The sequence below is a fragment of the Pipistrellus hanaki genome (assembly GCF_964339955.1).
Source record: "Pipistrellus hanaki genome assembly, chromosome: 21".
NCBI classification, from domain to species: Eukaryota; Metazoa; Chordata; class Mammalia; order Chiroptera; family Vespertilionidae; genus Pipistrellus; species Pipistrellus hanaki.
Genome location: NC_140523.1, coordinates 2,047,173 through 2,060,513, shown reverse-complemented (window position 1 = coordinate 2,060,513; position 13,341 = coordinate 2,047,173). Strand labels below are relative to the sequence as shown.

General features: G+C 59.2%; 2 protein-coding genes across 7 annotated transcripts in view; one reads left to right on the top strand and one right to left on the bottom strand.

Annotated features, from left to right (window-relative positions):
- Positions 1-12,104, top strand: part of LOC311614318 (A-kinase anchor protein 13-like) — a 79,925-nt gene extending 67,821 nt beyond the window's left edge. For all 6 annotated transcript variants that reach the window (XM_084869017.1, XM_084869021.1, XM_084869019.1 and 3 more), the window contains 10 exons: positions 875-1,056; positions 1,180-1,262; positions 1,680-1,874; positions 2,472-2,633; positions 3,183-3,253; positions 3,707-3,751; positions 4,690-4,740; positions 5,742-6,191; positions 7,408-7,750; positions 8,189-12,104. In XM_084869017.1, coding sequence (XP_084725143.1) covers positions 875-1,056; positions 1,180-1,262; positions 1,680-1,874; positions 2,472-2,633; positions 3,183-3,253; positions 3,707-3,751; positions 4,690-4,740; positions 5,742-6,191; positions 7,408-7,750; positions 8,189-8,238 — 1,632 coding nt within the window. In that variant the 3' untranslated portion in view covers positions 8,239-12,104. The remainder of the gene's footprint in view (positions 1-874; positions 1,057-1,179; positions 1,263-1,679; positions 1,875-2,471; positions 2,634-3,182; positions 3,254-3,706; positions 3,752-4,689; positions 4,741-5,741; positions 6,192-7,407; positions 7,751-8,188) is intronic.
- The window catches only part of TTC23 (tetratricopeptide repeat domain 23), a 995,109-nt gene that overhangs the window by 129,924 nt on the left and 851,844 nt on the right, over positions 1-13,341 (bottom strand). The gene's annotated exons all lie outside the window — the stretch shown is intronic.

The window sequence follows — 13,341 nt, the reverse complement described above, 5'->3', positions numbered from 1 at the left end:
AACAACAATTTTCTGTCCCTCTCCCAAACTCCCCCATGCCCCCAAATATATATATATATATATATTTTTTTTTTTTTCTTTTTCTTTTTTTTTCTGTTTCTTTACAATCCTTTTGAGAGCCTTGGACATTTGGTCACTGGAGTATTTCTCACCTATTGTGCCCCATAAATTGTGCTAATTTATAATATTGCTAGCCAGATTCTAAGAGGAACGTGGAAGGATTCCTCATGTAGAGAACATGACTCAACCCTGCATAGCCTTTAAATTGTCATTCCCTCTGTGGAGCTTTTTTCTGTTTGATAAAATGCAAGTAAAATAACGAGATATTTATCCATGTCCTACAAATACCATTGTTTAATCATGTGCTTTAAAAAGGCATCTTGCCTGGCTGGTGTGGCTCAGTGGTTGAGCATCCACCTACAAACCAGGAGGTCATGGTTCGATTCCAGGTCAGGGCATATGCCCAGGTTGCTGGCTCCATCCCCAGTAGGGGGTGTGCAGGAGGCAGCTGATCAGTGATTCTCAAAATTGATGTTTCTCTGGAATCAATCAAAAAAAAAAAAAAAAAAAAAAAAGGCATCCGGTCTCATCTGAGATTGAAGTTGTCCCTAAGAGTTAGTCCAGGGGTCGGCAAACTCATTCGTCCACAGAGCGAAGTAGCAACAGGACAACGATTGACATTTCTTTGGAGAGCCCCATTTTTTGAACTTAAACTTCTTCTAACGCCACATCTTCAAAACAGGCTCGCCCAGGCCATGGTATTTTTGTGGAAGAGCCACACTCCAGGGGCCAAAGAGCCGCCGTTTGCCGACCACTGGGTTAGACTGTTGTGAACATTGCTTACATCTTATCTCCCCCCCTGTCCCCCTTCCAGGACCAGAAGTCCACGGTGATCTCCCTGAAGAAGCTGATAGTGCGGGAGGTGGCCCATGAGGAGAAGGGGCTCTTCCTCATCAGCATGGGCATGAAGGACCCCGAGATGGTGGAGGTCCACGCCAGCTCCAAGGAGGAGCGCAACAGCTGGATCCAGATCATCCAGGACACCATCAACGCCCTGTAAGCCCCCGCCGCCCGCCCGCCCGGGCCTCGCGCCTCCCGCCTCCCGCTTTCCCAACGGCCCGCCAGCCCCGGGTGGAACCCACGTCTTAGGAATCTTTCTTTTTATGTCGGTCTGATTAGGAACAGAGACGAAGATGAGGGCATTCCCAGCGAGAACGAGGAGGAAAAGAAAATGCTGGATACCAAAGCCCGGGAGCTAAAAGGTAAAGCTGCTGGAAGCGGCCTGAGATCCGTCTGTGGGGTCCTCCCGGGAGGGAGGAGTCTCTGCTGGAAGGGATGACGTAAAAGACCAACCACCTTTTATGACCTTGGAGCGAGTGGATGTAGTGATGGGCAGAAGCCGGGGAGAGAGGGCTGAGGAGCAAGCGGGACGTGTGGGCGTGGAAAAGGGCGCTGGTTTGTGATGTCAGAAACCCCCCCGTGTTTGCCTAGAAAGACCAGGGGAGGTGACTAGACAGAAATTACAGAGGGAAAAGATTCAGTCTGCGGGGTGAAAATGAAAGGGGGAGAAGCTATGTTCTCTGCTGTCCCATAAGCTACCACAAGGTGGCGCTCGTATCTTAGTCACCGCATCCTAACTGAGGGATCAAACCACCCGTCCTTTCCTCCACCTGCCTCAGAACAACTCCACCTGAAGGACCAGCAGATCCTGCACCTCCTGGAAGAGAAGGAGGGGATCTTCCGGGACATGACGGAGTGCAGCACCCCCTTGCCGGAGGAGTGCTCCCCGACCGTCAGCCCTCGAACCCTCTTCCGCTCCAACACAGAGGAGGCGCTCAAGGGAGGACCTCTGATGAAAAGTGCAATAAACGAGGGTAATCTACGTTCAGTGTGCTCCTTCTTTTCCCCAGTGTGGCTTATATACCGTTACTTTTTATTGTTACACAGCGCACAGATACAGAAAAACAACCCCACACAAATACTTCACTTTAGTGAGCTACCGGGTGAGCATCTTAAAGAAAAAGATGTTGCCTCCGGTATGCTTCCCAACCTGGAATCGAGCCTGCAACCTGGCTATGTGCCCTGACTGGGAGTCGAACCCACAACCTCTTGATGTATGGCACAGTGCTCCCAACCAACTGAGCCACACGGTCAGGGCCATTTAGCACCTCGTAGCCACTGCCTGCGTCCAGAAATAAACTGTGGCCCGTCACCCAGCAGCCCTTCCCCATCAGAGCCGGCTCCCTCCCTTCCTCTAAAAAGAGAGGTACTGCCACCCTTACGATGATCACTGACATTTCTTCATGGTTTATGGCCAAGGACTCTCTGTAGACACTACTGCTCAGTATTGCTCCCGTGTTTTTACGTGTAAGGTTTCACATACAGCCCCTCCCCATCACCCTTTTCCCACACAGTTTATTCTGGAAACTTCTGAGCCTTTAACACGGGCTTTGCATGTCTCTTCTTTCCAGTGGAGCTCCTTCAGGGTTTGGTGAGTGGCAGCCTGGGGGCCCCCCTCGGACAGACGGGGAGCAGCCCTGTGGGGCAGGAGGGCCCCGTGAGCCCGGTCTCCTTGCCCCGGAGAGCAGAGACCTTCGGGGGATTCGACAGCCATCAGATGAATGCTTCAAAAGGTGAGCGAGGGTGTGAGTGAGCGCATGCTTTACGGGCAGCCCCGGGCTAGCGCACAGCCACCTGTCTCAGCCATCCGAGATGTCTCAGGGTCAGGTTCACGTCGAATAATGAAGGGATCCTGGGTCTCAGCTGGGCCGCAGCCAGAGGCATACACTCTCGCCTTTCCATTCGCTTCCGGGTCTGCGGCGTCAGAAGGAAGGGTATTAGGGTCCCTTGGCTGCCTCCAGGCGGCCTCCCGGTCTCCGTCCTTAGTGGCGTTCAGGAATATCGTACCTCCAAGCCAGGGGTCCTCAAACTTTTTAAAGTGGGGGCCAGATCACGGTCCCTCAGAGAGCTGGAGGGCCGGACTATATGAACTACTAATTCCTACTGTAACACCTCGGCTGCGCTCACTGCCCAAAAAACCTGGCGGGCCGGATCAGACTCCTCTGCGGGCCGCATGTGGCCCGCGGGCCGTAGTTTGAAGACCCTTGCTCTAAGCCGTGCATGTTGTTCCTTTCCTGGCTGACCTGCCTCTCAGCTGAGAGAACACCTGCCTGTTTGTTTAGGAGGAGACAAGGAGGAGGCAGAGGACGGCCAGGATCTGCGGCGCACCGAGTCGGACAGCGGGCTGAAAAAGGCACGTCTCCCCACACGCGCACCCCGCCTCCCGGGCACCCGCTCCTGCATCACGGCCTTTGACATCCGCCCCCTTTGGTCTCGTTTTGGATTCCCGACCCGCTGCTTTTTGTTTCCCACTGATGCGAAGGGGAAAGTACACGTTTAAGCACGCGGCCCTGTTAGGAGTGCCCCTACGCCCTGGCCGCGCAGCCTCCCGGCTCAGAGCTACATGTCTATACTCATGGCTCGGCCCGGCCCTGGGAGAGGTGTGTGTACGTGGCCCGGACCAACATGGGCTCCTGACGAGACCCGAGTAGCAAGCAGCTCAGCCTGGGACGTTCATTTCCCCACACGAGAGGCTGAGGGGGAACAGGACAGGAGCGCAGTGTGACCCAGGCACACCCCGGGTGGGATTCCTGCCCCCGAAGGAGCCTCTGCTTTTACACGTTAAACTCTGGCTTTTGTCTCCCAGGGCGGAAATGCTAACCTGGCGTTTGTGCTGAAAAGAAACAACGAGGTAAGGGCCTTGTGACTTCGCTGTCATTGCTCCGATAGGAGTATTCGCGCTTGTTTTGCTGGTGAGAAGGCTGGCCCCAGGCTGGACTGTCAGGCCAGCACCAGCGTCACGTGGCTGTGTGCCGATGGCTTGCCTGTCCTCTTAGAGCCCCGTTATGGCTCCTATACACTTGACATTTTAATCTGTTTGAATGTGTGTTTTTTTGTGTGCGAGCCAGGGTTCAACTTAATTTTTTCCAAAGATCTAGTTGATTTTCTCAGAACAACTCATTGCGTATTCTTTCCCATTCATTTACAAATGCCTCTCTACCATATACTAAATTCTTACGGTTGGCTTTGTGACTTCTCTGTCCTGTTAGATCGATAGGTGTGTCATTTCGGTGGCGCTCATTTTTTGTTGTTTTTTTTTTAATATATTTTATTGATTTTTTTTTTTTTTTTTTTTTTTTTTTTTTTTTTTTTTTACCGAGAGGAAGGGAAAGGGATAGAGAGCTAGAAACATCGATGAGAGAGAAACATCGATCAGCTGCCTCCTGCACACCTCCTACTGGGGACGTGCCCGTAACCAAGGTCCATGCCCCTGACCAGAATCCAACCTGGGACCCTTAAGTCCGCAGGCCGATGCTCTATCCACTGAGCCAAACTGGTTAGGGTTTTAAATACCCAGACCTTCATAATACCGTTTACTGTGCTCCGAGGCCCCGCCTACACGCTGATCCTTGTTTGGTGGTGGTTTTCTTGACTACCTGAACCCGCTGCTTCTCTTCGGGTGCTTTCAGCCTGAAGGTCTTTGGTTGGGATGCAGGCGCCTTGCTGTGCGAGGGGAGGTTGTGGGTCAGCTGGCCGGCGGGCCAGGGGCCGGTGGCCGGGGGCCAGGGGCCAGGGGCCAGGGGGCCGGGGGCGGGCTCCGTCCTGACGGAGTCTCCGGTGTCCCTGCAGCAGGTGGTCCAGAGCATCGTTCACCTCCACGAGCTCCTCAGCATGTTGCAGGTACGCGCCTCCGCCCCCGCCCTGCACGCACTGCCTTCTGGGAAAACAGGAAGGGGGTGGGGTGGGGTGGCCGGGGTGCTTGGGTTCTGGGTTACCTGTGGGTCAGTGGGGTCTGGAGAAGGGGCCCTCGTGGTGAGGAAAGGCTGGGACGCAGCGGGTGGGTTTGGTCAGCCCTCTCAGTCTGGACGGGCCGAGGCGGCAGGAGCACTGGGGGGCCTGGGAGGCCGCCCCGCGAAGTGCAGGGGGCGCTGCCCGCACAGGCCGTTTCACTCTCCTCGGGCCTGAGCGTGATGAGCCTGTCCCTGGCCCGCGTCGCTCAGGGGTATAGCACGGCCCTCCCAAACACCTACTACTCTTTTTAATACTGATGTGAGAGAAACACACCGGTTAGTTGCCTCCTGCATGTGCCCTGCTGACCCAGGAGGAGCCTGCAACCTAGGTACATGCCCTTGTCCGGAATCGAGAACCCAGGACCCTTCGGTCTGCAGGCCAGCAGCTCTATCCACCGAGCCACACTGGCCAAGGCCAGACACCTCCTCTTTTTTTTTTTTTTTTTTTTTTTAATATATTTTATTGATTTTTTACAGAGATGAAGAGAGGGATAGAGAGTTAGAAACATTGATGAGAGAGAATCATCGGTCAGCTGCCTCTTGCACACCCTCTACTGGGGATGTGCCTCCAACCAAGGTACATGCCCTTGACCGGAATCGAACCTGGGACCTTCCAGTCTGCAGGCCGACGCTCTATCCACTGAGCCAAACCGGTTTCGGCCGGACACCTCCTCTTGAGTGCATTCTGGGAACCTCCTGCCATTCCGCTGCCTCCCGTTCTCGAAAACCTACCCAATCCCATCCTACCTGCTCCCATCCCGGGCAGTGCCCCTGTCTGTGGGCAGCACGGGCCAAGATTGACACCATTGGTTTCCCTGGTGGATGCGCCCCCCCCCCAGCTCTCCCAGAGGGTGTTCCCAGGCCCTCACCCACCCCTCCCGGCGCCCGCAGGGCGTGGTGCTGCAGCAGGACAGCTACATCGAGGACCAGAAGCTGCTGCTGAGCGAGCGGGCGCTGGCCCGCAGCGCGTCCCGGCCCAGCTCGCTGGTGGAGCAGGAGAAGCAGCGCAGCCTGGAGCGGCAGCGCCAGGACCTGGCGGACCTGCAGCGGCAGCAGGCGCAGCACCTGGAGGAGCGGCGGCGGCGGGAGCGCGAGTGGGAGGCGCGGGAGCGGGCGCTGCAGGAGCGCGAGGCCCGGCTGGCGCAGCGCGAGGAGGAGGCGCGGCGGGGCCGGCAGGACCTGGAGCGGGACCGGGAGGCGCTGCTGCAGAAGCGGGGCGCCTACCAGCAGGACCTGGAGCGGCTGCGCGCCGCCCAGAGGCAGCTGGAGCGGGAGCAGGAGCAGCTGAGGCGCGACGCCGAGCGGCTCGGCCAGAGGCAGCCGGACCGCGACGCCTGCCAGGTGAGGGGCGGCGTGTGGGCCTGTGTGCTCGGCACGGGGAGAGGCAGGAGGCAAGGGAAAGGCGGGACAAGGTGGCCAGCCAGCCAGCCGGCTGGGACTTCGGAGCAGCCCCCCCTGCTCCATCCCATGGAGAAGTCAGAGCGGCCCTGGCCAGTGTGGGTCAGTGGTCAGAGCGCCGGCCTGTGGATCGAAGGGTCTCGGGTTCAATTCCCGGTCAAAGGCACCCACCTGGTTTGCGGATTCCATCTCTCGCACGTCGATGTTCCCTTCTCTCTCTCTCTTCTCCTCTCCCCCCTTCTCCGCTCTGTCTCCCTTCCGCTCTCTGAAAGTCAATGAAAAACATGCTCAGGTGAGGATGTGAGGGTTAACATCAAGGAAGCAATCAGAACCCCCCCTGAAGGAGCCCGTAGCCGACGTGGGGAGACGGGCCGAGGCTCAGGGACATGCCAGCCTGTGGGCACCGGGTGGCAGGGAGTGAGCGGCTCTGAGAGGACGGGGATGGGCTCAGGGCGTCAGTTAAAGGGAGCCCACCCCTGGGAGGGAGGCAGCTGCTCTTGTGCGAGAGGGGGTCCGTGCTGGGGTGCTGATGGAGGCCGCCTCCCCGGCAGCACTGACAGCCGGAGCTCAGGCGCGTGGGCAGAGGGAACGCCTGGGCGGGCAGATCGCCCGGTAGATCCGCACGTCCTGTGCCATTTGATGGATCGATCGACCTTGGACCATGAAAGGGAGTTCAGCTGACAGTTCCTGTGTGTGTGTGTGATGCAGGGAGCTCCTCCCTCCCCACCCCGTCCAGTCCCCAGGCTCCCACGGGCACAGAGAGCACGGGCTGGGGCTCACGGCCCTCGTCCCGCCTTATCTCGGTTTGGCCTTTGATCAGAGTGGAACCTGGTGTAAACGCTACTCCAGCTGCTCTGCTTCTCCCTAAACAGGCTTCTCTCAGCCCCGGAGTAATCCCCACATCCCCCGTGAGCATCAGCCTTCAGATCCACAGCTCCTCCTTTCTTCAGGGCGAGGGAGTTCTTTTTTAAGCTGCCTCATCCCAGGCCCCGTTAATTCTTGATGACGCAGGTGTTAAGTGCAGGCAGTGAAAGCAGTAATGGCATCAGAGGTGGTGCTTTTTCCACGCTCTCAAAGCTGCTGCGCGGGGAGGGCCAGGAAGCAGGCTCTGTGTTGAGAACTGGAGCCTCTGAGCAGCCCTCCTCTTGCTCCCGTGCAGGTTTCCCATTCACACACCAAGCTGCTGCGGATCCCGACCTTTCTCCCCAACCCCGAGGAGCCGCCCGCGCCGCCCCCGCCCTCCATCGCCAAGTCGGGGTCCTTGGACTCGGACCTCTCAGTGTCCCCCAAAAGGAACAGCATTTCCCGGACGCACAAAGATAAGGGGCCTTTTCACATACTGAGCTCTGCCAGCCAGGCCAGCAGAGCGCCCGAGGGCCCCGGCCAGGCCCCGGCACCCGCCTCCTCCTCCTCCTCCACCTCCACCCGCCTGTTCGGATTGGCCAAGCCCAAGGACAAAAAGGACAAGAAGAAGAAGAACAAAGGCCGCTCTCCGTCGGGGGGTGAGTCCCACACCGGCTCCAGGAGGCCGGGGGGGGGGGGGGGGGGCGGGGTCCTTGGGGCCCGAGGAAGGGGTAGACGCTAGTGGGGGGGACGGGTTAATGAGACGGACCCTTGGGGTGTGTGAAAGCCATCCTGTCCTGCTTCTCACCAAAACCCCTTGCAACAAACCAACATACCAGTTCAGGGAGCTTCCTGGGGAGCTCGGTGTGGCACATGCATGCAGGGGGCGGCACATGATGCCTGCAGAGGGCAGCACATGCGTGCAGGGGGCAGGCTTCCCTCGCAGGAGTTCATCCAGCTCAGGAATGAACCCATTGATCGGGGGTGGCCCCCCAGCCCCCCATCTGTCTGCAGCTTAGGAGCCTTGTGTCTGGGGAGGAAAGGGGGGAATTTGATTTTTCCTGAATTTCTCTCTCCTCCTGTGCCCCCTTCCCCAGACGGCCCCGCATCGGACGTGCCCGCAGAGGGGGAGGAGATCTTCTGCTAACTCCCCTCCCGCTGCCCGGGCACCGGCCCGCCTCCCGTGTTCCCCGCGTGCCGCCCTCCTACGTGGGCACCGCGTTCCTAGCACCGCTCCTCCGCACTCAGGGCTGGGACCTGAGGGCCGAGTTTCCCACCGGTCGATGGGTGAGGAGGCCCGGACTCCCAGCCTGGCGACTGGGTCGGGGCCGGGCCTGCGGAGGGTGTCACACTGACAGGAGTGTCCCCGAAGTCCCGGCGATGGTGTGGGCTCTTCAAGCTGCAAGAATGTTCCCGGTGCAGTGTGAAACGCGGCTGCCCGTCACCTCGGGGACCGCCTCTGACACGCAGCAGCAGGCGGAGGGGCTGCCTGTGGGTGCAGACGGTCACCGTCTGCGTGTGGGTGCAGCTGGCGGGGTCACGCGGTCTGTCGGTTCCCACCCCCCACTCCGCACCCCTGTCTGCATGTGGAAGGGATGGCAGACACGTGCAAAAACCAGTGAGAAAAGACGGGGTGTGTTTCAAAAGCATACGCCCTGCACCTCTCGATGTTGGTATTCCGGTCACCGGAAAAAAAGGGTCAACGTTCACCGATCAGCTGGGAAGAAATCCTTCCGCGGCTTCCCGCGGTGTTTGCCCACACGTGCTGGGCGCGATGACGCAGAGGCCGCCTCCCCACGACCCCTGCAGGGTGACACTTTTTGGTTGTCACTGACCACGGAAGTGGCCACAGCCTCCTGGCAGATTTCCCAAGGCCACGGCGGCTCCTGGGACGCTGGTCCTCCATCCACAGGGACCTTGTCCCGCCCCCAGGCTAGGCTGGGACTCGCTGCATGAAGGTGGTAAATAAACAGTGGTCTCCACCGGCGCCGGAGAGAAGGCCCGGCCTGCGGCTCCCGCTGTCTCGGAGGCCTGGCAGAATGTAACCTCTTAAAAAGTTTTTAAAAAGCCGAGGCCTGTTGGTTACTGTGCTCCGCCCCTCTGGAGGTGCCTCATGGGGCCCGTTTCCCGTCCGTCCGTCCTCTGTCTTCTCTCCTTCCTTCCTTCTGTGTCGGCTCTGTTTGCTTTCAGCGTGTCACCAGCTGGGCGGGGCCGGGGAGGGACCCCGGGACGTGTGCTTCCCCCCGCGGCTCCCGCTCCTGCCTTCTGCCCCTCGGGAGCCTCCGCCATCCCCTTTCCAAAAACGGAAAACCTGTAACTTGGTGCTTGATGAATCGCAAGCTGGCCTTGCAGATGGAGATATTTATCTTTCAGTTTATTTGGAAGAGGTCTGGTTTAAGATTGCTAGCTAGTTTCGTTTTATTTATTGTGTGTGTGTGTGTGTGTCCGTGTCTGTCCGTGTCCGTGTCTGTGCGTGTCCGTGTCTGCGTGTTAAGGGCAAACATACTGTCCCAACGGTTTCCTCTCTGATCACTGCGGAGGGTGAGCGGCGGCTGCTGCTCCCCCCTCAGTGTCTGCAAGTGCCTTGAAGGCCCAAGAGAAACGAAAAGGGGGGAAGGTCCCTTTCCTGCCCCCCCCCCGCCCTCCCCCCCCCCCCCCCCCCCGACCCCAGCGCGTCCTTTGGCCACGGGGTGTCTTCCTGCCACCACTGGTCCTGTCATTGAGGTTTCTTACCCGCAGCCATAGGCTTGAGTAAAACCATCCAGTCCCTCCCTTTCTCCCGTAACCATGTACACACCCTACCCCTCCGCCCGCCACCAGAGACCCCAGACGGCCAGCAGCCGGTCTACCCCCCCCGCCCCCCCCAGCTTCACGGCACAGCGTGCGTGTCTGCCTGGCTCCCCCGGAGCTCAGCTGTCTTCCCTGTCACCTGCCGGGGTGACCCCAGGGCTTGCTCAAAAGGAAACTCCCTGTGGTTTGTGCCCCAGGGATGATGCAATTGGCAGCCAGGGCTGCGGCCCAGAGGCGGGGACAGGGCGCTGTGTGTGTGTGGCTTCAGCTTTGCTTCAGCTGGGGACTCTCTACCTTCACCCCCACCCCTCACCCCCCGAGGTTGAGCATGGGGATTTTGCTGCTGTGCCTGTGCTTCTCACCTGGGAACTGCCCCGTCGCTGAGTCGAAGCCCCGCCCGGCTTTCTTCCCGAGAGAAGGGGTTGTCTTCTCCGGCGATGCAGGTTCAAGTCCCCGTGTCCCCACGCGAGGACGCTGTGCTTCTCTATCATCAGCCTCCAGAGATGAGGTGCCCAGCGTTGTGTTTGAGTTTTGGGGGGACACCTCCCGGAGCCCCCAGGTTTCCAGCACGTGATGAGCTTTCTGGAAGGAGGGGCGCCTTCTCTCAGCCCTGTCATCTCAGTGACCGCCACCCTGCCCGGGTGACCCGTGCACTTTACCCCCCGTCGGCTGGCTTCGCTTTTGTGACGGCCGTGTCAGCCGTTCGCTTCTCGGAAAGCGCAGAAGGTTAAAAACATGCGCATTGCCACCATGCAACCTTTGCCAACGCTCCATCCTACCCCCGTACGCTGTCTGTCTGCGGGCAAGAAACCCGTGTCAAGATTTTTTTGGAGAAGGTACGAATCTTACCTTTTTTCCTCTTAAGTCTCAGGGCGATACCACTGAACCTTGTCCCTCCTTTCGCTCCCGTGCCCCTTCTTTGCCTGTCGCCTCCCGGAGCCCGGCGTCAGCAGTGTCAGCACTGTGAGGCCCAGGGGGTCTGCTGGGCTTTTGGGGGCGCAGAGGGTTAACAGGACGGGCTCTGCCTTAGTAAAAGGGGGGAACGCACACAGCCTTAGAGGCCAGAACGGGGTCCAGAAGTTGCTCATCATGGAAGCCGCTCCTCCTGTGCCCTTTAGTCTGCGGGTTCTTTCTCCCCAGCGGGTCTTTCCTCCCAGGGGGTGAGTGTTGGCATGGGAGCCGCGTTTCACTCCCGTGTCCATGGTGGCAGCTGTGCCAGAGGACAGCCGAGTCCTGGGAGGGGTGCAGAGATGGGCCTGGGCCCCGAAGGGTGGTTCCTGGGGGCACTGGCATCGGCCCCCTCCACATGCCCCTGGAACGCGGGGCGAGAACTGAGCCTGCAGGGACGTGGTGGGCAGAGGGTGGTGGTGCCTTGCCCCTGCCCAGGACCCGGACAACACGGCTGTGGTCCTGACTGGGCGCTCTGGTTGTCCCAAAAAGACAGAGGAGGGACACAGTGCTTGCCTTCCTGCTCCTTTTCTTTCCAACGTAGCATCACCTTCCTCCCGAACCAGCGCCGGGGAGCGGACTGCCCGCTGGCCTGCCTGCTGGCCGGGCGTTAGGCCGACACGTGTTTGCATGCGGCCACGATAGGAAAAACACACACACAGGCTGCTTCTCCCGCGTCCTCCTCTGATGGAAGTTATGCAAAGAGACAGGCCTCGAGTCACTCTCCATCCTGAGAGGTTCAGAGATGGGCAAACCCCGGCGGTCCAGGCTCTCCTGGCCGCAGACCCTGCTGAGCCGCTGCAGACACCCAGCCGGAGCCGGCCTGTGCCGGGGCCCCCCTGCTGCCAACGGAGGATCGGCCCCCGTGCACCCAGCTCCTCACCTCTGCCTTCTGCAGCCGCCGACAGGAAAAGGGCAGCGGGAGCACCGACAGGGCCCTGCCCCGCTGTCACGGTTCAGCTGTGGCTTCCCACGTGTCCCTCGCACCCGCGTCTCCGCTCTCCGCGTCTCCCCCGCTGTGTGAACATTTCTGTGTGGAAACCCCATCACACAATGGGTGAAACCCACGTGCTGTATATGCATTTGTAATTATGTACAGAGTAAGCAGTTTCAAACTGTATAAAGATTTTTTTTCAGTGTGTTTTCTGGAATTTTTGCCACGACATACTGGCCTTGTATTTTATTTATCTTCCCGTCTAGTTACTGGCTTCCCATCCATGTAAAGTCCCCCCCTCGACCCTTCCAAACAAATAAATGTTCTTGACGTCTCCGCTGCGGCTGGTTGTGTTGCTGTCCGTCCTGGGCCTGGGCTGGCGGGAGATACTCTGGCTCCTGGCTCCCTGGTGAACGGGGACCCCCCCTCCCCAGCTCCGAGGAGAGCCTCCTTGCAGTGGAACCCAAGCCTGCATTTAGGGGCAGGAACCAGAGAGCCTGGAGCGCTGGTGGCTCCTCGGGGATTCCCACTCCTGCTACAGCCGGACTGCAAACCCCGGGGGAGTCAATTGTAGAAACTCTGCAGTTCAATCGCTGTAGCGGAAAATGCCCTTTGCCATAGGACCCTCTGGGAAAAGACGGTGAATTTGCCTGCCTTTGTCCGTTTTCTCCACCCCCATCCCACTCTCCACAAACAGGGCAGCTGTCACAACCTGCTTCGGGAAGGAAAATCTTATTTGCCTCGAGCCCCACCGGGATCAGCTGGATTTGATCACGGAACTCGGGCTCCACGGAGAATCGGCTGCCGCCCACCGCAGCGAAGGGCTGTGTCGATCCGCCCGTGGGAGCCGGGCCTGCCGCTCCTGCGAGAGGCCCCCCGGCCCCCTGGACCCCGGGCACTGTGCCCTGTGCCCTGTGGTGCCACGCAATGCCGCCTGGGAGCTTGGCTTTGCCACTTACAAGCTCCTGGAAACAACGGGAAGAAGAAACGCCTGCCAGAGCGCCCAGTCAGAGGCAGCTGATCAGTGATTCTCATCACTGATGTTTCTTTTTCCCTCTCCCTCTCTGAAATCAATAAAAAGTATAACATATGTTTTTTTAAAGTCTTCTCTAGCCTTGGCAATAGCTGCCTCCCCGCCCCTACCCTCACCCCCCAGACAGTGACACACGGGTCCCTTCCCACCCACTCACCGCCCTTGGCTGTCACTGCGACTGCGCATCCCCTACCCTCCTGAGTGCCTGCCCCACCCAGCAAGGCCTCCCGTGGTCCTTGCATTTGAGGCCGGGGATGGGGGTCTTTCTGGGAGGCAAGAAGCTCGAGGAGGTTCCATCCATCCTTCCATTCGCCAGGGCTGCGGGACCCTCCTGCTCCCCAGGGACCCTGCAGGCCCGGAGCCCGGGCCCCAGCGCGGAGCCGGCTGTCGAGCGGCTCCCACAGACGTGGCATTTTTCTGTGCCCGAGGGAGAGTCCCGGGCGTGCAAACCGCCTCAGATTGGGTTGCAGCAACGGCTCTGCCCCGGACAGGAAGTTGGTAACTAATGCCCAGGGCAGAAATCTGAGTCAGAAAGCCAAGAGGCC